Source organism: Leptonotus elevatus, chromosome 2 (genome assembly GCF_054856555.1).
Source record: "Leptonotus elevatus isolate MCC_2025b chromosome 2, RoL_Lele_1.0, whole genome shotgun sequence".
In the NCBI taxonomy this organism is placed as follows: domain Eukaryota; kingdom Metazoa; phylum Chordata; class Actinopteri; order Syngnathiformes; family Syngnathidae; genus Leptonotus; species Leptonotus elevatus.
The window spans coordinates 8404378-8428381 of NC_141240.1; the positions used below are offsets into that span (position 1 = coordinate 8404378).

General features: G+C 39.2%; 3 protein-coding genes across 4 annotated transcripts; 1 reads left to right on the top strand and 2 right to left on the bottom strand.

Moving 5' to 3' along the window:
• Positions 1-776: 776 nt before the first annotated feature.
• Positions 777-16695, bottom strand: cfap221 (cilia and flagella associated protein 221). Of its 2 annotated transcripts, XM_086069030.1 has the most exons (26): positions 16503-16695; positions 16001-16114; positions 15753-15898; positions 15516-15616; positions 15151-15237; positions 14988-15083; positions 14811-14911; positions 14616-14719; positions 14098-14257; positions 13773-13881; positions 13440-13569; positions 13264-13351; positions 12791-12878; positions 12580-12669; positions 10689-10784; positions 10115-10202; positions 9876-9967; positions 6937-7014; positions 6696-6803; positions 6487-6606; positions 6306-6391; positions 6128-6200; positions 5938-6035; positions 1596-1688; positions 1356-1441; positions 777-914 (listed from the first exon to the last, which is right to left on the bottom strand). In XM_086069030.1, the coding sequence occupies exons 3-25, from the start codon at positions 15841-15843 to the stop codon at positions 1381-1383; spliced, it is 2238 nt and encodes a 745-aa protein (XP_085925156.1). In that variant the 5' UTR covers positions 15844-15898; positions 16001-16114; positions 16503-16695; the 3' UTR covers positions 777-914; positions 1356-1380. The 2 variants fall into 2 exon arrangements, with proteins under 2 accessions (XP_085925156.1, XP_085925157.1); XM_086069031.1 differs by lacking the exon at positions 13264-13351 and having other exon boundaries at positions 12791-12873.
• A 625-nt stretch (positions 16696-17320) lies between these two features.
• sctr (secretin receptor) lies at positions 17321-22040 on the top strand. The gene is made up of 12 exons (XM_086070150.1): positions 17321-17412; positions 17621-17734; positions 17901-18007; positions 18097-18209; positions 18278-18410; positions 19866-20019; positions 20132-20192; positions 20276-20345; positions 20422-20513; positions 20799-20937; positions 21013-21054; positions 21575-22040. Exons 1-12 carry the CDS (start codon positions 17364-17366, stop codon positions 21713-21715), a joined length of 1215 nt encoding a protein of 404 aa, XP_085926276.1. The 5' UTR covers positions 17321-17363; the 3' UTR covers positions 21716-22040.
• A 713-nt stretch (positions 22041-22753) lies between these two features.
• On the bottom strand, positions 22754-23793 carry LOC147178311 (acyl-CoA-binding protein-like). The gene is made up of 4 exons (XM_086070149.1): positions 23657-23793; positions 23422-23539; positions 23053-23115; positions 22754-22972 (listed from the first exon to the last, which is right to left on the bottom strand). Exons 1-4 carry the CDS (start codon positions 23726-23728, stop codon positions 22899-22901), a joined length of 327 nt encoding a protein of 108 aa, XP_085926275.1. The 5' UTR covers positions 23729-23793; the 3' UTR covers positions 22754-22898.
• Between the last annotated feature and the right edge of the window lie 211 nt (positions 23794-24004).

Here is a 24004-nt window from a genome sequence, read left to right on the forward strand (position 1 = left end):
GGGTTAACCCCGTGTCTCAGCTGGGATAGACTCCACGTCCCTGCGGCACTGAACAGAATAAGTCGCATAGAAAATGGATGGATGGGTGCTTGTGTTCATGAAAGGTTACAGTGTTATTTGGGATAAGTGAGGATTGGTGTATACCGCTGTTTTCAAATGGTGGCAGATTACAGCAACACATGCTGTGGTATGTGCTGACTTACTGGATAAAATGCACATTCCACTATTGAGGGTGACAGCAAAAATAGCCATAAAATATTGACTATTACTCGATGCTTGCAGCTGTATGAATTAATTATACAAACCGACTATTATTGTCTCTCTCTTTTGCTTATATCTATCATGACACAATTCTATGACTCGAGTAAATGTCATTGCTGTGGTTTTCATGAAATATGCAGGTCGACTTGCTTGTCTTGGAACGCATACAGTGTATGTCAGGTGCAGTCAAGATATAGCTGCATGATTGTTGATAATATAACAGCTTCCTCAAGTGAGTTTTACTTTATAGCTTCCACTGTCAACTGAGTGAAGTGAATCTTTGCCAAAGGGTTTAGCATGCGGATGTAAGCAAATGCCAAAGCAATTTACGCCCATGCTTGCTGTTCTTTGGGGTCTCTAACTGAGTTGGAGTTCCCTCTAGGGGTGAGAATAGGTACTTAATGGACCACCCAGCCCTTTCATGCACAAATAACACCAAACCAAAGAGCTGTTAAAAGAATAGACATTATTTAAACTCATATTCAAGACAAAAGTAGATTTTTTTCTTTATTGCTGGTAAAAGTGTGCAAAGTGTGTGTGTGTGTGGGGGGGGGGGGGGCGGTGTAGTCACAATCTTGTGATGATCACTGTGTCTTGCTCATCCCACTTTTTCCTCATCTGTTTTAACGCAGACGAAATGCTGCCTCTGGTGCCTGCCACAGAGCAATCCAGCTTTAGTCCTTCATCTTTAGCAATCCATCTATGAATTCAAATGTAATGGCTGAAGTGGGTGTACTATCAATTAAATATGTAAATGTCCTACTATGTTTTGGCCACAGTCTTGTATAGTAACATGTTTCTCTTCAACAATAACAACCAAAACTACCACACAAATAACAGCAGCATTATGTAGCGTGTTTCAGAAGAAGAGGATTTAAAAGGCATTGACGTCATTTGTGTTATCGATGTTTGGTTTTACCAAAAGAGACACAATGTGCCCATTTGGCCATTCCTGGAAGTATCTGTAAAATGAATGCCTGCACTTTAACATCCAGACTATTTATAGTACAGGAAGTACTCCTGTTGCGTTGAAAGGATGTACAAACTCTGTCTTAGTGGCATGGACATGAAATAAATCATGTTAGCAAACTCACCAGCTGCTCCACCTGTGAAAGGTTGTCACTGGAAACCAGAAAGGAAATCTTTCTTGATCATCTCCGGGGTTAGTGTCACTTCACACCTGCATGCAGACAAATATACAATTGTGGTTCAAATATGGGCTGTAGCGAGCAGCCATTTTTACATGAAGATAAAAAGGCAGAAATACGTTTAAACAATACAGGATCGAAGGCGGCAAATACGGCATCAGTCTACAATCAATCACGAGTGTTTACCTTTTGTCTGTGCATCCCGAGAGATAATCAGGAGGCTGGGTGAAAGCAGCAGGTGATGTGACAGGAAAGATGTCTTTGTTGTAGTCAGCAGAACTGGAGGACATACACAAAAATACACGCTGATTGATGCAGCAGAGCTGGACCATACGTGAGAGAAGAGAAGAGATTTCCACTCGGCCTCACTTCGATGAAAGGACTTTCAACAGCTGCCTTTGAACAGCAAAGATAAAACTACAATCGCCTGAAAGCACTTTGAGGGATGGCTAAACTCAATAAAAGCGTTTTACTTTCTGCCTCTTCACATGCATTTCCACCAAGCAGGAGAGTTCATTCCAGTTCAGTTAAGCATTTTTTTTTTTTCTATTGTGGAAAAACTGTCAAGGTAAAAAAAAGAAAAGTGATCTGTATAATGTAACATTTTTGCATCAAGAGAGGGCATGCCCCACAAATTGTGGTGGTCAGTGGTCAGCGCATTATTTGAAGACAGATAATAAAAATAATAAAAATCTTACTAATACAGTAAACATATTTCCAAATAAATGTGTGACTACATGAAGTCTGCACATATTTTAATGATAGGGCCAATGTGGGGCGCTACATTTCAGATTCCCAATTCCCCTTTCTACGGGTGTGCTCAAAAAATCCATACAGCAATTTAGAATTTACAATACAAGTATCGATATTGCACATTCAATCGTAAGCAGGCATTTATGATGTGTTGCTTGCTAAGAGATGTGAATGAGCAACCTCATTGAAGTTAATTGTCCTCAATTATTATTATTATTATCCATCCATCCATTTTCTTAACCGCTTGTCCTCACAAGGGACGCGGGGGGCGCTGGAGCCTATCCCAGCTGGCTTTGGGCAGTAAGCGGGGTACAACCTGAACTGGTTGCCAGCCAATCGCAGGGCACACAGAGACAAACAACCATCCACACTCACACCTATGGGCAATTTGGAGTGTTCAATTAACCTGCCATGCATGTCTTTGGAATGTGGGAGGAAACCGGAGTACCCGGAGAAAACCCATGCAAGCACAGGGAGAACATGCAAACTCCACCCAGGAAGGTCGAAGCCCACACGGGTGCCATTGCAGTTTGTTTGCATTATCCTTAAAAAAACAAGAGTGTACATGAGTGGGTGCTCTGTTCTAAAAATAGCTCACTAGTGTTGGGACACTGTGCCTTGCTAAGAAAAATTTAAACAGAACAAGAATGTCAACAATTATTTATTGACTCATTCACTGCCATTGACGGCTATAGACGTCAAAAATTCATTTTAACTATTTCTATTAATTAACACTTTTTCCACTTTTGTTAATAAGAGTATGAAAACCTAAAATATATATATATTGTACATTTAGAACAGATATAAAATTATTGATTAATCGTGAGTTAATTATTGAAGTCATGTGATTAATTACAATTTAAAAAAATGTATTGCCTGACGCAATTTTCAAAAAAAGAAAAGATTATTAAAAATTAGGGGCATCAGGCGATTCAAATTTTAAATGGAATTAATCGCATGACTTCACTAGTTAATTAATCACACATTTTATATCAGTTCTAAATGTTCAATAAAAAAAAATCAAGGTTTTCACAGTCTTGTTAACAAAAGTAATAGAAATAGTTCAAATGAATTTTTTACGTCTGTAGCCGTCAATGGCAGTGAATGAGTTAATTAATTAATTTATTTATTTACACTTAACAGGGTACATAAATATTTCATATTTTGTTTATAAATTAAATAGATTGTGCTAAATTATAAAAATGCTGTTTTTATTCACCCAAATATATCAAATAAGCATATTTTAGAGCTGTAGTATTAACACTGCGGCACTGCGGCAGACTCCAATAAAGGCCCAAGCCTATTTGAGAAGTTTCCCGATATATCTCTGAAAGCTGTTCCTTTAGACCCGGCATGCCGCTTGGTGGTAAACCGGGAGCGCTGCTAACAAAAACACTTTTTTTGCCATCTTGCATAATAAAAATGTCATTTGGGTATGCAAATGGCTGTTTTAATAAAAAATTATGTAATGTAAAATACTGATATACGTATCACCTTGAAGACCATGTCACGGGACACGTGTATCGCGATACATATTGTATCATGACGCCTGTATCGTGATATGCATTGTATTGTGAGGTTGTTGACAATACGAAGCCTAAGTTAGCGGGCCGCACCCTCTTTTGAGTGACGTTTTACTAACCCACTTTTGTGATTTTTTGGCTGCGCCACCGCCACCCGCTTGACTTTTTGATTTGCTTCCTCAGTTGCCTTGACGACGGTGGTGAGCAGAGCCGACATACCTGCGGCGTGTTATGATTATTTGGCCTTGTAAGCCGAGCCGCTGCGGATAGGTGGCGTCGAAGTATTCTCCTTGCTGCTTTGCTTACGATGAATTCGAAGTCCTGGTTTTGCTAAGTATACTAGCTTCGTATTGTTATCCACTTAGTTTTGCATTTTTGCGCAGCGGCTTAGACCTCTTGCATGCTCTTTGTTGATACTTTGATGGTTACATTTTAAGTTAACCTTGTTATGTATTGTGCGCTTTCCATTTGAGTTATTTTGAGTTTTACTATGATACATTCTCCTGTGTGTTTTTGCCACGTTCCTTAATTTGCTATATAAATCTTGTCTAACCTTTTTTGTAAATACAATTGTGGTCTGCTCTCTGGGATCCAACGCGCACACACTCACGCAGTGCCAGCTGGCAACCGTTACACTCAACCCCCTAAAACCTCACTCCAATCTTTCTATTTCTGTCTTTGCCCCTTGCCCTTTTCGTAAGTGATTTCTGTTTATACTTTTTTTTGTAAACCGTTTATCTCTGTCTGTGTTTGTGGGATTGGCACGTCATTCTTAACAATGACACGATTATGTATCAATTCGGAACATTAAAATATCAAATTTGAATAAAAGTTATTTTTGTTTTGTGTTTTTTACAATTCCTAGTTTCCACATAACATCTATACAATGTGACGATTTTCCGTTCCTCCCCCCCTGAAACCTATGTATACCCTCCTTTTTTTTTGTTTGCTTGTTATATACCAAAAAAAAAAGCTTATTAATTTGGAGACATTACGGCAGGGGTGAAAGTGGGCCGGAATGGGCCGGAATGTAGATTCGGGACTGGAACGATCCGGAACGGTGCTTCGGTCACAAAAATATGACGGCTATGCAACTATAAAAAAAGAACACACACACACATGTTCAATAGCATGCCAGGCTGCCACACACGCATCGACTAACGTCAAATTTACAACACGTGTTAACAAGTCTAATAAAGTGCTTCTGAATCGTTCCAGTGTGCTTGTGTAGCGAATCCGTTTCCACCGATATTTATTATTTGATTTATTCGTGTTCCACGGAGTTCTGTCCACTGCGGCTCCGTCTTCAGTGTATTTGAGTGATGTCACGTCGATGTGTGCATGCGTGCGTGCGCCGCAAACCAACCAACGCTCATGAAGACGCTGATGCAAATAAAGATTGTTGAACACCACCCAGGGATGATGAAATAATTAAGGTAACCCAGACTCACAGCAGGTGGGCTGGGGAGGGGCCACCCTGCTAGAAGAGACAGCAGGACCCTCCCAACCACATACAAGTACAGACGATGCTGCTAGCCCTACTGTCTGTGTGGCGAAAAAAATAACAATTCAGGCAAAATAATAATAATAATAATGGCCACATGATCAAAATGGGTATCTATCTAGGCTGCACCTCCTGTCATAAAGTCAAGCAACTCGATGTCAAAGCAATTTAAAAAAAAAAAAAGTATATTCCTTTTCAATGTGTACAATGTAATAGTCATTGGGACTTGTTTTTGTTAATTTATGTTACTTATTTATATCCTTAAAGTTCTAATGTTATGTTCTAAAGAAGTCAAAAATGTATATTTTGCATTTAGATGAGAGGGAATTAGGGAAAATATTCTTAGGAGAAGGAGCTTGGGGTTACTGGTGTTTTTCTTAACTGTCATTCTGCACATAATTGAAAACATTTTGGGGGGAATGAAAATCAGTTTCTCATGTATGCTGTGTTACAATCATGTTACAGTAAGTGTAATGCAATAGTCTAATGCATGTAGAAGACCTGTTGTCTTTTCTTGTGTGAACTGTATAACTGTACCAAAAAGTTTTTTTGTTTTTTTGCATGTTGGTGGTTTGAGGAGGGATTACACCACCCCCCCTCCCCTCCTAAAAAAACTGTCAGTCAGGGAGTTCCGGCAAGAAATTCTAACCACTTTCATCCCTGCATTACAGTAATAGATTGATGTTAATACTTTTTAATTATGTTACTGATGCTGGTATCCAATCTCGATAGAGGCTCGGTTACCTACCCATGCAGGATGTTACTGGTCAGCGTAGCCTGTCTGGACACACATGTTGCGGTTACCAAATCAAAATTGTCCCATGTCTTCAACCCTGTGACTGCTCCCTATAACAAAGAAATGAAGCTTAGCGGTGATGTAATTGAGATGGTTTCACTTCAATAGCTTAAGACAAGAAACATGTATGCAATGAAATTACCTTTGGGCCCTGAGTCTGCATTTGTACAGTTTGTGACACCATCCCATTTGTGTGGCCCTCAGGTGATGAATAACTACAGATAGTGCGTAAAAATTACACCGTATAGTAACATAATCAATAAGCAGGTCCATATCATGGAAGATTGATGCTGCAATGGCACTCAGGAGGAATCATTTACCGTGGCAATGGGCAGAGGTGAAAGTCCACATCACTTTCAAGGTATTTCGGGGTTGGCTTGTAGGCCTGGAGGCCAGGAGCTGGGTTCTGCAGCACACAGGAAGAGTATGCCAATACCTATGTACTCATCAACACTGCTAATCATAACCACCCATCAATGAATAAAAAAAAAAAAGCCTTACAAAGATTCTGAGTGGGTGTGCCTGAATGGTTCGAAGGAGAGTGCTCGGGAAAGTGAAGTTCAGATCACTTGCATCTTGCTCGTCCTCCTCTCCTGGTATGGGTGACTGGGAACCAGCCACCTGGGGGAGTAAAAAAACAAACAAACAATACATAGTAAATACAACAGTCATGGATGACAGTGGCTGATGATTATGTGTTGCAACTTTACTGGATATCCAGTGCGAAGTGGTCGGGCTAAGGTAGTGGGAATGAAGGCATTGAAGGCTTCCCAGGCTGACACGGGCTGGTAGCCCATCAGCTTGTAGTACTGAGGAACCTAAATGACAGACAATAATATAAATCAGAGTAACAAATACATAAGTGAATATATTTCAAGAGTTCAGTGACAACACACAATCAGTTGCCATGGAGACGTGAGGGATGCTTAGATGAGCAGTAACTGCACCTACTTGGAGCTTGAAGGTGGGAACATGTGTTGTCACCCGTACATCAACAGCATCCACAGGCAAAGCGGAAAAGTCAAGCGCCTGCAAACCAAAAGCAGTCACCATTTGCACTAATGAAAGCAAAGCACTTTCCTCTCTCTCTGCAGGGCATTGGAGTTGGGTGGGTCGTCTATAGCAGTTCAGTGAATGTAGAGAGCAAAGGTTATTTTCTTTTGTTTGCTTGTTTGTTTTGTATTTGTCATCTATAAAGGTTCAAGAATAAAAATTAGCCGGGGTCCCCATAACAAACATGTAGGCAAATTTTGTGTGAGTGCCCTATATCTAAAATGCCGACCTTCCCCTAACCTGGATATGATCATTTTTATTTTATGGAGAGCAAAATTAAAGCAAAAGTAGACCGTTTTCTCAAAGGTCAAAACAATCAGTTTGTGGTTGATGAGAAGCAAACTTTGTTGATCAATTGGTGCCATCAACACTCAATAGCATAAAATATCTCTATTGTTGTCTTCTGCGGTGATTCAACACAGCATACCTCATACAAGTCAGTCAGCCGCATTTCTAAGTGAGGCGTGAACACTCTCCCCCGCTAATGCTCGTTTCCACACACTCCTATTAGTTCTGTAAAATTCCTTGCTGCATTGAAACGCTTTGTTCAAGGTAGGTTCCTTAACATTATTCAGGTCCAATAAAGATGTGCTCATCACATTTATTTGGACAAGAGAAGTTAGGTTATTTTATTGTTTGCATCAGGATTGGCTGCCTCTCAACTAAATGCCTATTGTCATAATCCAGCTGCTTGACAAGGAGAAAAGTGTAACGTAGCAACATATCTAATTAGCGTTTATTGAGCATTAAATTCATAACCAGCAGTTCTGACAAGGCAATGAGCTAATTAGCTATCTACTTACATGAATCTATGAAACTAGGCTTGCAACACTGCTATTTCAAATCCTATAGGTCTGCAGTTTCTACTATTGGCACTTTACTGCCCTCCACCCCCCACTTTTTTTTTTTAAAGTTAATGTGAATGCAGCATGAAAAACAGGGCACAAGCGTGACTGCGCCTCGTGAATCATCTGATAAACTCAAGCAAGGAAAATGTGACAGTTTACAATCCAAAGACAAATACTGGTCTTTAACAAATGTGGTCACGTTTATAGTTCACCACCATCATTTTAAGGCAGATGGGCCAGGAAATCCCTTCATACATCAGTCATGTTATATCTCAAGTCATCTTCAGACAAGCTTGAAAAAGTCACATTGTTCAGTGTTTCAAGTTCTGAAATGTCAGATCGGAAGGCTCTGTGTAACTAGTCAGACGAAATATCACCAAAGCGTCTGAGCTCATCTGTGAGTGGGCCTCTCCACGACAAGACAAGCGTATAAATTACATGCAGGGGCGGAGTTACTCTCCAGCCACCCCCAGGTCTAGGGAAGATTTTGACAAACGTGATTCTGTGGCGCAGATAATTCGCTCTAACATACTGCTTACACAATTGTGGTGAACTTCCTCACGGTTGCATTACACTCATGTGTTTTGATACTCTTCCACTATACATTTAGATTGACCATCTAATTACGCTTTGATACTATTGAGGTGCACACAACGGCTTTCTTCGATTTGAAAGTAAAAAAAAAAAATAGGTCAAATCAATACATGTACTACATCATTTATGAATTTCTTAGCCCAACTGTTCATAAACCATGTACATTATGTAGCACTGTGGGCCCAAGCCCATTTCCATCTAAGATGGCAGTAGTCACAAAAATCACAAAATTTCCACGTTTTTGTGATGGCTACCCATCTATTTATTTATTTTTACTTTATAGGTGAGACAAATGAAATGGAAAAAAAATCAACCTAGTGACTCCACAGTCAAAGAACTGCTATAGATGACCCAACTACTGGGAAAGAGAAAGATCTCTTCAAAGATGTTCTTTTAGCTGGGAAGATGGCCAAAGGTTTGGACACACCTTCTCATTCAATACATGCTTTATTTTCAAGACTATGTACATGGTAGATTGTCACTGAAGGCATCAAAACTATGACAACATTTGGAGTTATGTACTTAACAAAAAAAGGTGAAAATATAGAATAAATACATACATAAATAGCCACCCTTTTCGCAGAAATTTTTTTTGGTGCAAATTCTTGGCATTCTCTCGATGAGCTTCAAAAAGTAATCACCTGAAAGGGTTTCCCAACAGTATTTAAGGAGTTCCCAGAGGTAAGAATGTCAAAATGCAAAAAAGTAACCAGAGCAAATGATGACTATTTTGAAGAATTTATCATATAAAACATGTTTTCAGTTCTTTCACTTTTTTTTGTGTTAATTACATAACTCAACATCAGTTCATACATAGTTTTGATGCCCTCAGTGCGAACCTCCAAAGTAACCAGTCATGAGAATAAAGTAAATGCATTGAATAAAAAAGTATGTCCAAACTTTTGGCCTGTACTGTATGTCAAAAGAGGCGGTGAGTGTCAGAGACAAAAATGTTCAACATTCACTGACCACTTCATTAGGTATGCGTACTGCTGCACAATATAATGAGACCTCCCCCACCCCTACTGAATAAAAAAAAAATCTGCCTGTGCACACAAAACTAGAATAGAAAAGAACAAAGGAGCGTACAAAGTCTTCTACAAATGTTGAGCAATCCCAATTTTGCCTAGCATCAATGCTGAATGTGCGTTTTGTCATTGTGTTCCTCATAAATAAGTCATTAAAATAAAAAATAAAATGCTGTATTTTGCTGTGTTCTGGAGATGCACCAAAATATAGGTTTCTACAGCATTTTGTGAAAATTCTTATAGTCGATATAAAACGTAAAATACCTTAGCAGATTTTATGTAATACCGCTTCTACTTTGGAAAAAGTCAATTGATTATTCAAGTACTGTATAGCCAATGATGTACTTTAGTAGCAGAAAGTACTAACCAGCGGATCAGCTTCATCTGAGAAAAGTGGGAAGAAAGACGGAAAGATTCTTTCTGGGGAGATCTTCATAACACATGCCTCTTCCTCTTCGACTGAGACAAACATAAAACGGCAGAAATGAACTTCTATGGACACAGGGGGTCACATTCGCATCATGAACCAATGCATGTAGTGCCTCAAATAGCTGTTTTTGGGGCTTGGACATTTGCTTCAAGGGAGCGCTCAGGGGTGATAAAGACCTTTATTGGCCGAGAGCAAGCCTGCCGCGGCGTCTGGTAGATTCCTCCACAAGGCCAGGGTCCGCTTCATGCGACACTGCATCACAACCTGTGAGGGGAGCACAGTGCATTTTTAATCAGGCAACATTTAACGTGTTGATGCAACACACAACTAGTGCAAACGACATTAGTAAAAAGAACATTTGTTTTAAACCTCTTTTTTTGTTTTGTTTTTGTTCTAAAAGTACATCGATATGGGATTATCTCTCTTTGCAGCGTTGTTTGTAATTACTGTTTGAAGGAATGTGCAGGAAGTAAAGGTTTAAATTAAACTACATGAAGGGTGGGGCTAGAGACAAGGAAGAACCATATACACTTTGATGCAGAGGCACATAGAGGTTATCTTGACATTAACGTTTGGAAATGTTTTTGAAATTTCTCCATGAATAATAATGCATCTTAATGACTGTGTTATTATTATTACAGGTACTTTGATTGGAATGCTTTGTAGCCAGGAAATATGCACTTCATTTAGCATATGTGACTGAACTACAGGGGTATTGTTGCAGGGAACCGTGTGTGTGTGTGTGTGTACCCTGCGCGCTGCCTGCTGGAAGAGTTTTAGGGCCCTCTGTTTTAGCGCCCACTGAAAGCTGGGGTGAAACTGGAAAGATGGGGCTCCCTTGGGGACCTAGAGGAGGATCAAAAGATGCATGTTGCCATTACGTGTTTGTTTAAATAGCTTCTTTTTTTTTATAGGTTTTTGGTGAACTAACGAATACACACACACTCACACGCACATACACATACTCACCCACATACAAAATATATATTTTTTTAAATAATAAAAAAAAAAGAGCAATGATGATGACATTACCGAATGAACAATACTGAGCTCTTTAAAAAAAATAAAAAATAATAATAAATAAATAAAAATAAATAAATAAATGGCATCAGGACAATGGGCCTCATTCGCTAATAAATGCGTAGGAATGTTCTTACAAGTTGAGTGTATATGCAAAATCACCATGGGATTCACGGCGCGTGTGTACCAGCCCATTTTCTTCTCACCAACGTGCATATGTTGATGATTCAGAATTCTAATAGATGGCTCGTGCCCGTAGCACTCAAATTTGGATCAGCGCTGCCCCAATTTTCTTATAAATGGGCATCCACTTTTCCTACAATTGCTGCTATTACTACGACCACTACTTCACTGGGTTGCATACTATTTTATGTATGGTATAAACTGTTGCACTTTATTGCTCAGCACTTCAAGACTTGTCATTTGATTACACACACAGCACTTTGCATTTTGTACTCTGTATTTTTGTTTATGTTGCTTGCATGTCATTTTAACTTCTTTGGGGACTACAGATGGAAATTAGCATAGTGCTAGATCTGGTGCGGCCATCTTTTAATGTTACCGCACAGAGTCCTTTTAAATCAACTAAACTGAAACTAACAGCGTCTCTCTCAACCAATGCCAAAGGTTTAGACACAAGAGAAGAGATAGCCCCAAAACGTTCATAACTTGTCCTATTTTCAAAGGATTTGTATCATCAGAAAGCTTACTAAACACAGAAACATTACCATTTTTAAGTTAGATTTGAGAATTCTGAGCACAAAACACGCATAGAAAAAATTAATTAAAGGCCAAATGAACAAACACTGCACAAATTATTAAAATATATAGTAATGAAGAAATATAGCACAGCAAAGAGACATTTGTAGCCGACAAGAGTTCATGTAATTATCATTGGAACTAGTCACAGATAACCAATATGCTAATCGGAGTTACGTACTCACAGTATTAGTGTGTGTGCCCTTCATCTTTTGATTGTCAACTTGTCAACTGTAAATGTCAGGAAAAGTTGTTTTGTAGCATGCATGTGTACTTGCTCGATATGAAAATTTTGAATTGGACTAAATCAGGAATTGCGAACGGTTCAATAGCTTTTGTTAGCACACAATCAAAGCATAATCACACAATCATCTCGTTGAGTGGTACCTGCAAGACACAGACAGCGGCGGATTCCTTCATACAATATACATTTTGCTCTTATACATGCAAAAATGGTAAGAAGTGTCCTTGGTTATTTAGGACATTAGACAACTCATTAGCAAATGGCCGATGAAGTTATTATTGATAAAATTATAAAAATAGATTTTATGTGCATCTTGGATGGAAGAACTGTTTTGATGTTTTTTCCCCTCAAAGCTGATCCATCATTATTTGTGCCTATGCATAGTCTGAAGCTTCTAAATTTGATGTTATTGAAAAATATTGATGAATCATAGATTTGTGTGTATACGCAATTAGTGAATGAGGCCCATTGTGTGCATGCGAAAGTATTTCCTCAGATGTCAACAAAAATAAATAAATGTGAAAGTAGATTCCCTGACCAGCAATTATGTTTCCATGTGAGAGGGGCCGTTTGTACAGCATGTGCAAAGCCACCCTCCGTGTCGCATGCCGTGTTTACCTGCCCTGCATCACAAATTAGTCGTATTGAGTAGAGTTTTGGTGGCCCACTGGTAAAGTCTTCCTCTCGCTTTGCATCTCCCTTCGTGACCTATAAATAGTCATGACATTAATGTTTTGTCTAACATTTAGGGGTCAGACGAAACACTGCTCCAATCAAAACTTTTCAGGAACAGTGCAAATGTATGTAGTTGAAGTACATTTATTTTTACCTTGTATTGTTGTAATGCAATCAGTCTGTCCTCCAGTACTTGGCTCCTGGTTGACCTTGACACTGGATCTTTACCCAGGTGGACTTGTCTCGTGGAGATAACAAAACAACAAAATTATAGGGACAGTAGACTATTACACTAACAGGAAGTGAAAATGGGATCAAATATGGAGTTGAAACTTTCCCATAATAAATGTTTCATTCTGCTGAGGTTGTTTTCTACAAGATTTTGGATTATGTTGCAATTTTGGTCTGTTCATCAAAAAAAAAAAACATGTCAGATCAGACATCAATGATGTCGGATGACATGGCCTAACTGAGTGACGAGCTTGCTGTAGATGTTTCACAAAGCCTCAGTGTGGTAAGTGAAGTGAATAAGGCAGAGATTTATTTGATATAACACAAAAATGACTGCAAGGATCTAACAGCTAAGGTCAATCAAGGAAAACATGTAAAGGTTATGATTGAACCTACAATTTCAGGCGGTTGATTTGCTCTTCTTTAACATTTTGTTGAACCCTTTTTAGGAAAAGAGCTTCCTTCTTCTGCCTGTTCTGCAGACCTAACAAGGATTTTTAAAAAGAAAAGGGGGGGCTGACAATGAATCCAACGTCTACAGCAGCAGGGGCTGTTAAGTGGCACGCACATACCCACACTCTGGTGTTCAACACCAAGTTTGCTGCTGTCCTTCTGCAACATCTTTGCCACCCCTGCGTGGGTGGAGGCATCCACAAGTGGCTTTGGTGCTGGCTTACTCCCAATTGGACATCCTAAGGCACCCTGCACGTTACAGCATGTGAAGCAGTATGAAGCATGAAATGAAGAGAAATGTGTCTGGTGCAACAGAGGGGAAATTACATTGCTAGACATTATATAGCGCTATATCATAAAATACATAAATCAGCAGCTCAGCTCAAACTTCATAGAATCACGATACATGGAAAATCCCCAAATAGAAGAAAGTGAGACTTCTCATGCAGTACCTTGGGCTTGATGGCATCCTTGGCCATCTTTTGTTTGACTGGACTATGGACTTGGATGGCTGGTAAAGATCCTTTACTTTTGGCAGGCATGTCCTGAAGAGCACGCTCCCTAGTCCAGACAGGAAATAAACATTACAAATATGCAAAAGCTAATAAGTTATCAAAAAATGTTGTGTATTTCTACTGTAGTGTTTGGTTCAAGTGCAGATCATCGTGTAATAATTGCATCAGTTACTGTGAATGATTAACTTTTAGGCTGATATAACATCAAGGGTATTTTATTTCCGTTGGTGCTAGAGTGAATCACTCTCACTTCTGCTAATACCTGAACGCAAGAAGAGGGGTGGAGCTTCCGGTAACAGTACAAAGGTAGGATTTGGTGTTGAATTGTGAGACGAGCAGCCGAACAGTAACCTGACAAGTCTCATAGCGGCAGGGTCTGAAGGTAATGGTGATCTTTGATTGGCCATTGGCTGGGATCACACCTGAAAATCATAATAATGGTCAAAATTGGGGATCATGATGAAGATAATGCACAAAATTGAACTATCTACAGGGAACAACTAGCAACCAATGAGTTTTACAAGCAACAGAAACAACCTCACGTTATAACACATCTGGTAGAATTCCAAACTCGAGTGCTGATGCTTCCCAGAGCTTGGACAAGATTAACGCGTGGAAAGTGTGGCTTCCTTAGCCATGATTTATTAAATATACAACAGACAACCAAGTATTTTGGAGAAAACACAGCATAGCTGTACTCCAGAAAGGTTGTGTTAACTGCGCTGAGCTGAGAAAAGCAGGCAGACAGGTTACACAAATGCCGTCAAGTTATTCCTATACCTGTGAGTGGGTGGATGGAAAAGGCCTCATGTGGCTGAATCAGGTCCACTTCAAACTCCAAGTCAGCGGGAGATCTGCAGCTCAATGGAATGATGTGGCTAACACTACAGGTCAAATATTAAAACATTAGATTCTTCTTGATTGTAAGGAATAAACGCCTTTCAAAGATGAATACTCACACACACAAACACACACCTCTGTCCAAGTGGTGCAGCTGGTAGGTCAACGCGTGTTGGGATATGCACATGAGCGGTAGCAGGGTAAGCGTGGACTGGAATTAAAAGATTCTCATCATCCTAAAAATGAATGCAGAGCAAGACCAGACATGAAAACACGCAGGCACCATCACGAGATGATTAGCTGGCTTCTTACCTCGCAGTGAACCCGAATACAGTCAGAGACACGGGTCCACTCGTGGGGACAGAATTTGACCTTCACTGTGTAGGCGAGGCCAGGAATGAGACGGCACTTGAGGGGAGTAACATCAGTCAAAACGGACAAAGTTTACAGTTACACTTACTGAGGTCAAGCATACCTTTTTGGCGTAGTTTGTTCGGAAATGCTTGGTTTGTGTGGGAATGATGTGAATATTTAGCACTCTGGATGAGATGTTGATGAGTTTCTGAGGAGGGAAAAGGGTTTCATTTCAAATTCATCATGCGCACTCCAATCATGTAGACACTCTTGATGCTTACATCCACATTCATCAAGCACATATGATGGAAAATCATGTCTTTATTCATTAATCAACCCAAATGAGAGTATTTTATAATGTGAGCTAATATTTCATTATTATTATTCTTTTTACTTGTGATTAAGAAATATTAATACAAAAAGAACACATGGATAAATTATCATGTAAAATTAAGAAAATTCAGATTAGAGTGATATTTTTCTCACCACGCTCTTCACATAGTCCTTCTCTAGTTTGAAGCCACTAAAATGAAGTTCAGAAGGATCCACTTGGATCAGGCCATTGCTCTTTTCTTTGACATATATTTCTATATGGGTAAAAAAAAGAAGAAACAAAAAAACAGTATATTATTTTGAATTATAAACCAAATAGATTTCCTTTTCTTGGGTTAACACATGTATGCATGGTGGAATAAATGTGATTGAGAAATAGACAATATGTACTGGACTCTAGTAGATGGTTTGGCACGCTGCTTCTTCCATCCTCCACCAACTGGGCCAGAGGTAGTGGCGTGAGGGGAGCAGAGAGGGCCATCCTCCAGGGAGTCACGGTAGCAGCTGTGCAAGACCAATGACAAGCAGCTGGAGACCTGTAAATAAGACAAGAAAGTACTTTTATAAGATGAAACAGGTCCCTCCAGACCCTGCAATGGTACCATAATTGGCCACTGATAGTGTAGTGGTTCACTCGCCTAACGGCCTGGGCTCAGTTCCCACTCAGTGACCGTTTTATGTGTGCCCAGTGACTGACTGGCGAGCAGTCCAGAGTGTCGTCTGCATGGGTTAGACTCCAAGTCCCTGCGAACCTGAATAGTGGAAAGTGAAGAAGAAAATGGATAAATGGTTGTAAAAAATGTGCAATTGTCACATAGGCCTAAGTATATAACATTGACAGCATTAGCAAGAAGGCTAACCACAGTGAATTTCGTTATACCTTCTACCCAGTTTGACTGGCACCGTTTTAACACGTTTGTCACCTTCTCATGGGAAAGACAAAACAATATGGAGCTCGCAAGTACACACTTAACTTAGCTAACTTTATTGATATAAATATATATTTTTTATTATATATTTATATTGAACGTATATTGAACTTCTTCGCCGTCATCTGTCAACGTCAAAGCCGAACGCTGGTTCTTCGTAACGCAGTCCATTACATTCTAATAATCAAATATTTTACCATGCTTTGCTCACATTGTTTGGTAAATGTTGCGCAGGTGAAAACACGACCACCTACGACGTCTCCATCTTGACTCGACCATTTGTTGTCTTCAACGCGAAATATAATCCCAGCCTCTTTTCTTTTTTTTAATGACAGGTTTTTAATTTGGCATCTTTTTTTTTCGCTCACAGCATGTAGCAAACACTGCCATTACCATGGTGACAATCTACCCCCAGGGGTTGGCATTAAAAGTCACGTGGACCAATGGCACTCGAATGCTCTAGTATATAAAATTGCTGTAAGGACGCATTCACGTTCACAATAAAACCGGTGAAACTTTAACTTTCATTTCAAAGTAAAATATTTACTTTTCGATTCAACATTTGTTTTGGTGCTTGAAATGTACATTGTACCATGAAATTATTTAAATTCAAACTTTAATACTTAGTTAATTCAGTAATTATGTTCTTTCAGGCAATTTATTCACACGATTGCGCATGAGTAAAATTGTTCTGAAAATTCAAACAAGAAGTTGGATTTTTTTCCCTATTACTTATTATGATACTGAGTTTGACGTTGGGAGACACGCGCAATTCCAAGCGAGTCTCATTTAACCAAATTCACGGATTTATGAGTGTCAGTTAATTACAATTATTATTATTATTTTTTTACTTTTATTTGAAAAAAATGCATCTATGTGGCACAATGAACAAAGCTGGACTCCTTGGCATTCTGCTGATACGACAGGTGACCAAATTGTTGCATGGCCGAATTAAAACAAGAGCAAAGAAAAGACAACTTTTTTTTCTATTTATTATTATTATTTTAATGTATTTATTTTACAGGCAAAATGGTCATTAGGTTCAATAGGTTGCCATCCACACGTTCACTTTATGAAAGAAGAAGAAAAGTGTATGGAAGATCTACAACGATTTAATTCAGGTGAGTCATTACTTTTAAACTGTAAATTGAATGTTAAAAAATATATATCTAACACCCCACGCCACTGTTAAAAGATGTGCTCAAACGAAATCCGATGGAATTTAATGCAGTATTTTACTGACATCTAGTGGTCACTGGTCATCACTGTATAATTCTGTATTTTATTCATGAGTTATGTATCGTTAAAAATGTTTTTTTTTCTCTAAAGAAAAAAATACGAGTGTAAACTGTAATGGCATGTGGGATAACTTGAATTGCTGGCCTCCTGCTTCTCTTGGAGAAACTGTCTCTCAACCGTGTCCAGAGGTGTTCAATGCAGAAGGTACAGTAATTGTCTAATTGACATCACCCACATGCAAATTTGTTTGGTATACGTCTTACCAGAACCAGCTATTAGTTAATTATTTTCCAAGAACGCAAGCAACAAACTATTCAGCCATAAAATAATTCTTCTTGTTAATTCAAACACTGTCCTTGTTATTTTGAAGGTAAAGTGTATCGGAACTGCACGTCCAGTGGTTGGACGGATCTCCTCATTCCACATGAAGATGCATGTGGTTATACTTTCAATGAGACACTTCACTTCCTTTCCGAGGTTTGCATCGTCTCATACACATCCGTTACGTTATGTGTCATTCATCCCCGTCATTGATTGCTGCACAATGATGTTTTCTTTTCCTTCAGCAGTCACCCGATTCCCATTTGTATTTCTCCTATGTGAAGATGATGTATACGACCGGATACGCGCTCTCGCTCATATCTCTAATCCTTGCGATCACTATTTTCTGCCTCTTTAGGTGAGAACCATGCGCCCGCCTCTCAGAATATTGTAAATAGCACATTAACTGTGTGTGTCTTTGCTCAGGAAGTTGCACTGTACCAGGAACCACATTCACATCCAGCTGTTCACCTCCTTCATCCTTAAAGCAGTCTTCATCTTCCTTCGAGACTCGCTGCTATTTACAAATGAAGAGCTGTACCACTGTGACTATTACCCGGTATCAGTATTCCTCCCTCTCTTCAAATTTAGACATATAACACTGGAGAACATACAGTTTGTGATGAAACATATGCAGTAAGAAAATATCTTGTGGCCAATGAAGTGAGGGGAATGTTACTTGTTTTGATCCAAAATGATGCAGGAGGCTTATAGGCACTTGGGAGATTTGTTCTTACAACATAATATGCATTTTTTTTATGTTGGAGAAAGCTGGAATACCCAAGAGAAAACATGCAAGCACAAGGAGAACATGCAAACTCTACACAGGAAGGTCGGGGTCTAGATTTGAACCCCGAACCTCAGAACTTCGAGTCATATGTGTTATGGTAGTAGTAACACTGCCCTGCTAAGAAAGTCCTCATTCAGATCAGCACTAAATTGTACACCATAGTTTGACTTAATATTTGGACATTAAATTAACGCTTGAAAAAATTACATTTTAACTCTTTTACCGCCAAAAACGTTCAATAACGTTTGCTAAAATCCAAATGAATGCCGCCAAAAACGTTAGTTGACGTTTACTACGGGGTTTTTTTCTTTCTCAATGGGCAGTGCAACGTGTTGTGCAGCACTGCCTGGTCAGTGGGCTTGTGAAATCAAAAACAGCCACTAACTATGGGCAGCAGACGACAGCATTGTATCTTTTTTCAATGTTCTGCCGGTGTATGCAATTGCAGTAAAACAGATTGTTATGATGTAATAGAACATTTTCAAGGATGACGTGGATGATCAAAGCCTTTGTCACATTAAATCGAATTCACAAAGCGTCATTAAACAAAAATATTAGGGTCAAAGTCACTGTTGTGCAGAAAAGTTATCTTTTCACAAAAAGCTTTTCAATTTTCGCTCAATGTCACTCATATTACCTATTTTCAAATGGTGATTACTAAAGAACGGAATCAGGTAGAAACAGACTTTTTTTTCTAATGAAAAAACGGAACGCGGTCTTTCATTTGGTACCCAGCATGTTTATGTAGTAAAAGTACACAATATTCTGTTTGCCTTGAAAGATGAGTTAAAATGCTTGAAATCGGCTGGCACTGTAGGAATTGTTGTTGTGTTTTTTTTTTTTGGGGGGGGGGGGGGGGGTATAAAGTGTGGCAGTAAAAGAGTTAATGAGAGCAACCTATATGAACGCACACTCAAATTAATTAAAATAGAAAGTTGGGATATTCCTCTGACCATCACCAACCCCTCCACAAAGTTAAGAAGGAGGGGTTGACAGACATACAGAAGAAGTAGGGCATTACGTCATTAACTGAACGAGGAAGTGCTGACAGATGCCTTATTTAATGTAGCCACTAGATGGCAGTACAATAGTTGTATTGGTCGGCGTGATCAGTAAACAGTCACTGGTAACTTGTACAAGTAAGTCAAGTGTATTATGGAAAGACGCTCTTCAGCATGCATTGTAAAACAAAACAAATACAAAAGACGCCTTCTCCCCTGTCAGGTGGCATGTAAAGTTGCTCTGATGTTGTCTAATTACTCCATCCTGGCCAACTATAACTGGCTGCTGGTGGAGGGTCACTTCCTTTTCACTTTGGTGAGCTGCTTCCTCTTCTCCCCAAAGAAGCACTTCGTTTGGTACCTCTTCCTCAGCTGGGGTAGGAATACCCTGTGTAGGAAAATGTAAATGTTTGACTCTTCTTCCTCAGTACTCATACTGTGTCTATGTGCGTGCGTGCGTGCGTGCGTGCGTGTGTCTGTTCCGGAAAGGCTTGCCAGTGGTTGTTATTTTCTCCTGGGGGTGTGCCAAGTATTTTTATGAGGATGAGGGGTAAAATTATATTTAATTCACTTTTACATTTATCTAATTATGATGATTCTGAGAAGCTGAGCAGTGATTCTCTTTTCCCAAAGCTGTTGGGAAACCAGGAGACACGAGTGGATTTGGTGGATACTTCGAGTTCCAGTGTTGCTGACCATTCTTGTAAACAATTCCCTTCTAATTGAGATATCAGCATGTTTATCAAGCAACAGGGGTGAATGCCTTTTTTTCACTTCAGATGAATCTCCTCTTCTTCTTGGGCATTTTGAGGATCCTGGCGAGCAAATTGAGAATGCCAGATGCACGGGGGACTGAATTCAGTCGCTATAAGTAAGTGTTTTCCACCCCCCATTCCTTACTATTTGTACGCCCCATGCACTTACCAGCCACATTATTAGCTACATTGTCACAATTTAATGGGGCCCAATGCAAGAACTGTATCAACAAATTTGCTTTGACAAAGACAATAATGCTCAGTTTTGACTGACACTGTATGTTTTCTAAAGTACACCACATCGTTATGAAATTATGCAATTAAATCATTGGCGGTGCAGGTGCAGTATACTGTATGTGTGGCATTTCAAGGTGAAAATAAACGACTGCTCTTTTGACCAGGAAATTGATCAAATCGACATTTTTCCTGGTGGTCCTGTTTGGCTTGCAATACATCCTGTTTGTTTTCTTGCCTGTTGAAGTCAGCACCGTAATGTTTAAGATCTGGACCTTTGTCGAGCTGGCTCTATCATCCATGCAGGTATAAGAAGTGAACTGATGTCAACTCATTGTAATGATGACTACTAATGTAACTTTTTTTCCCTTTTTTTCTGAGGGTTTTGTGGTCGCTCTCCTGTATGCGTTCATGAATGGAGAGGTAAGAACTGTTAAATATTGCCAAACATTATTTTTCCGCTCATTTTCTTTGATCACATCCTGTTTAATGCCACCTGGAAGCTGTTTTAAATCCCAGTTGAAATAAACTGTATATAGGTTTATTAGTATGAGCTTTTATTCTATTTACATATAGTTATTATTATTCAAACAATCAGCCCTGTGCTGATGTAATACCTGAAATTCACCTGGAGGGACCAATAAAGGATTGTCTTATTTTTTCTTATCTATTGCCCAGACTATTCATACAAAAGTATCCAGTGATGGGAAAATTATACTTCATGAAGGACTTTTTCTATTTTTTTTTTTACTCCTCTAGATGGTGCTCTTGGTTTAAAGGCTAGCGCAATGGAATGAGAGTGCCATCTAGAGGAGTCCAAAAACATCACAAGTGCTTCATGAAGCTTCATTCGTCCATCATATTCATTCTCACATTCACACCCGACCACTAATCTACTAATGAGGCCAAGACATTTTAAAGACGTTTGGGGATGCTCTTGCAGGTGCAGCACGAGATCTGGAGACGGTGGAGAAGGTGGAAGCTGATCCAAGATCTGCCCGAGCCCAGCCAGAGTAGGTCTCCTCACACACAGCTGTCCCTGATGCCTTTCTCTCCTGTTCAACTCACAGCCAGTGGATGCTGAATGGATGCCACATACTTTGATGCATTATAGATCTCTTTGCAACGCAAACAACCGGTTAGTTCACAATACATCTGTCTTTTAAAACTAATACTGCACCTAGACCAAAAGTCCCACCTTGCTGTACCTGCCAGTGGTGTTATTACAGAATTCACTGTCTGTATATTTCATGATGGTGATGGTGGAAATGGACAAGTTTCCGTTTTCAAGCGTAATAACAAAAAAATAACAGCTATATTCCAAAATAGGTAAAAACATGTACACAACACCCCATAATGACAACATGAAAAAAGTATATACTGTATACTTTTTTTTTTTTTTTTTTGAAACTGTATGACAAATAAAAGACTAAGAAACCACACATACACGTATTTGCAGTCTTCTTTGGCCATGAAGTTGAAAATTGAGCTCAGTTGCATCCTGCTACCACTGATCATCCTTGAGATTTTTCTAAATCTGAATTAGAGTCCACAATATTCAGTAAATTGGATACACTGTAACGAATTGACTGTAAAATTTACAGGAAATAACTGGCAAAAAGGTTGCCAGCTAATTCTTGTAAAATCTCAGTACATTACTGTATTTTTTTAACAAGTATTTACTGTATATAAATTACAGTTACTTACTGTAATTACTTTTACAGCAATTCACTGTAATCTAGTTTACAACCGTTTCTTGTATACAGGAATTTACTGGCAACTTTAGTACTTTAATACATAATACAGTATGTCGTTGTAAAATCTATCCATCCATTTTCTTAACTACTTATTCCTCAAATCCTGGCAGCCTATCCCAGCTGGCTTTGGGCACAGGCACGGGGAGAACATGCAAACCTCACACAGGAAGGCCGAAGCCCGGACTCGATCTCACGCCCTCAGCAATGGAAGGCGGATGTGCTAACCAATCATCCACCATGCCACCCTTGTTGTAAAACCAATCCTCGTTCTGCAGCCGAGTGCATAAATGAATGTTAGCTGTAATGTTGCCTGCTTTTGATTTAAATAATTATATGTAAAAAAATAATAATAATAATGCATGCAATGATAATGTGATTTCTTTAATATTAACAGGTTGAAATTTGAGGGATACCGCACAATTGACTGCAAATCAAAGATTTAGTGATGACATTTTTTAAATGAACAATCACACTATAATGAAAAGAATACTTATTAATGAGAAAAAGATTTTAGATTCCAGATTTTGATTTCAGATTCTCCACAAATTCAACATAGGCAGCCATTGCCTCTTCTTTGGACAAACCTGTGGAGTCAGAACCACCAGTCAGTCTCTGCGATCTGCTTGTCAGGCATTCACAACTTACTCAAATATATTAGATGTACCTTTCTTTGCCATCCACGAATCCCATTTTCGTCTACCCAAAAAGTCCAATATCCCGGGACGATCTGTGGATGCAAAGAATGCGGTTGATTTTCTCTTGCTGACGTAAACACCAGTTCAAACCGACAGTCACACGGAGTCCTTGGGCAGTAAAGATTAGATGGATGATTTTCAAATATTTGAAGAATGTCTTACAGGACAAAATAAAGCACCTTTATATAAACTTATCAGTCTTTTCATCATTTTCACAATGACACCCAACCTGTCTGGCTTCATTCTGTCTTCAGCGCACACCCTTTTAGGTTTTTATGTACAGAAACGCCAGATATCCACGTTTGTTATTTGACATTTTCAAACTCACATTTACTCACCGCAATTAACGTCCCCAATTGTGGCCTGCTTGTATAAACCATAGAGTGCGTTCACTTCTTCATAGTTAGGCTTTGTTTTCAGCACCTTCACCTCCTCGGCTGCTTTCTTGAAGCTTTCCTGTAGTGTAAAGAAAGGGGAGGTGACGCTGAACAAACAGGCTGAAGCAGACGTGCTCCAACTTGCACAATGTTGTAAGTGACAAAGCACCTTTTATGTCTGTTAGCAAATACTTACAGTCATGGCCACAGCGAGTAGAAAGGTGCCTTGTAAGTGACAAACTAGCATTCCAGGTTGCAGCCTTGTCATCGACTCCTGCTATAGAGTGGAAGTGGGAGGCACCTATCTGCGCCTCATCAACAAGTTGGAACACAAGTCCCCTGATCAACTCTTTTTATTTTAACCCTTACGTATACTGTTTATTTTCCATGCGTACACAGTACGTTTTCGACCCGGGTCAAAAAAATAATATCCTCACAATAATTATGCACTACAGATATTTTCAAAACATAGGCCTATTAATTCCATGGCACCCATTTTTATAGCTATATATATTTTATTTTATCTCTTCATCAGATAAAGTGA

Excerpts from the sequence above, each read along its gene's own strand:
- LOC147178311 (XM_086070149.1), bottom strand. The coding sequence starts at position 23,728 with ATGACAAGGCTGCAACCTGGAATGCTAGTTTGTCACTTACAAGGCACC. Across the intron at positions 23,540-23,656 it reads TACTCGCTGTGGCCATGACT|GAAAGCTTCAAGAAAGCAGC; the intron begins GTAAGTATTTGC and ends TTTACACTACAG. Across the intron at positions 22,973-23,052 it reads TTCGTGGATGGCAAAGAAAG|GTTTGTCCAAAGAAGAGGCA; the intron begins GTACATCTAATA and ends CTGACTCCACAG.
- sctr (XM_086070150.1), top strand. The coding sequence starts at position 17,364 with ATGAAAGAAGAAGAAAAGTGTATGGAAGATCTACAACGATTTAATTCA. Across the intron at positions 18,008-18,096 it reads CACTTCACTTCCTTTCCGAG|CAGTCACCCGATTCCCATTT; the intron begins GTTTGCATCGTC and ends CTTTTCCTTCAG. Across the intron at positions 18,210-18,277 it reads ACTATTTTCTGCCTCTTTAG|GAAGTTGCACTGTACCAGGA; the intron begins GTGAGAACCATG and ends GTCTTTGCTCAG.
- cfap221 (XM_086069030.1), bottom strand. The coding sequence starts at position 15,843 with ATGGCCCTCTCTGCTCCCCTCACGCCACTACCTCTGGCCCAGTTGGTG. Across the intron at positions 13,570-13,772 it reads AGGATGCCATCAAGCCCAAG|GGTGCCTTAGGATGTCCAAT; the intron begins GTACTGCATGAG and ends TGTAACGTGCAG. Across the intron at positions 6,392-6,486 it reads CACACCCACTCAGAATCTTT|AACCCAGCTCCTGGCCTCCA; the intron begins GTAAGGCTTTTT and ends TGTGTGCTGCAG.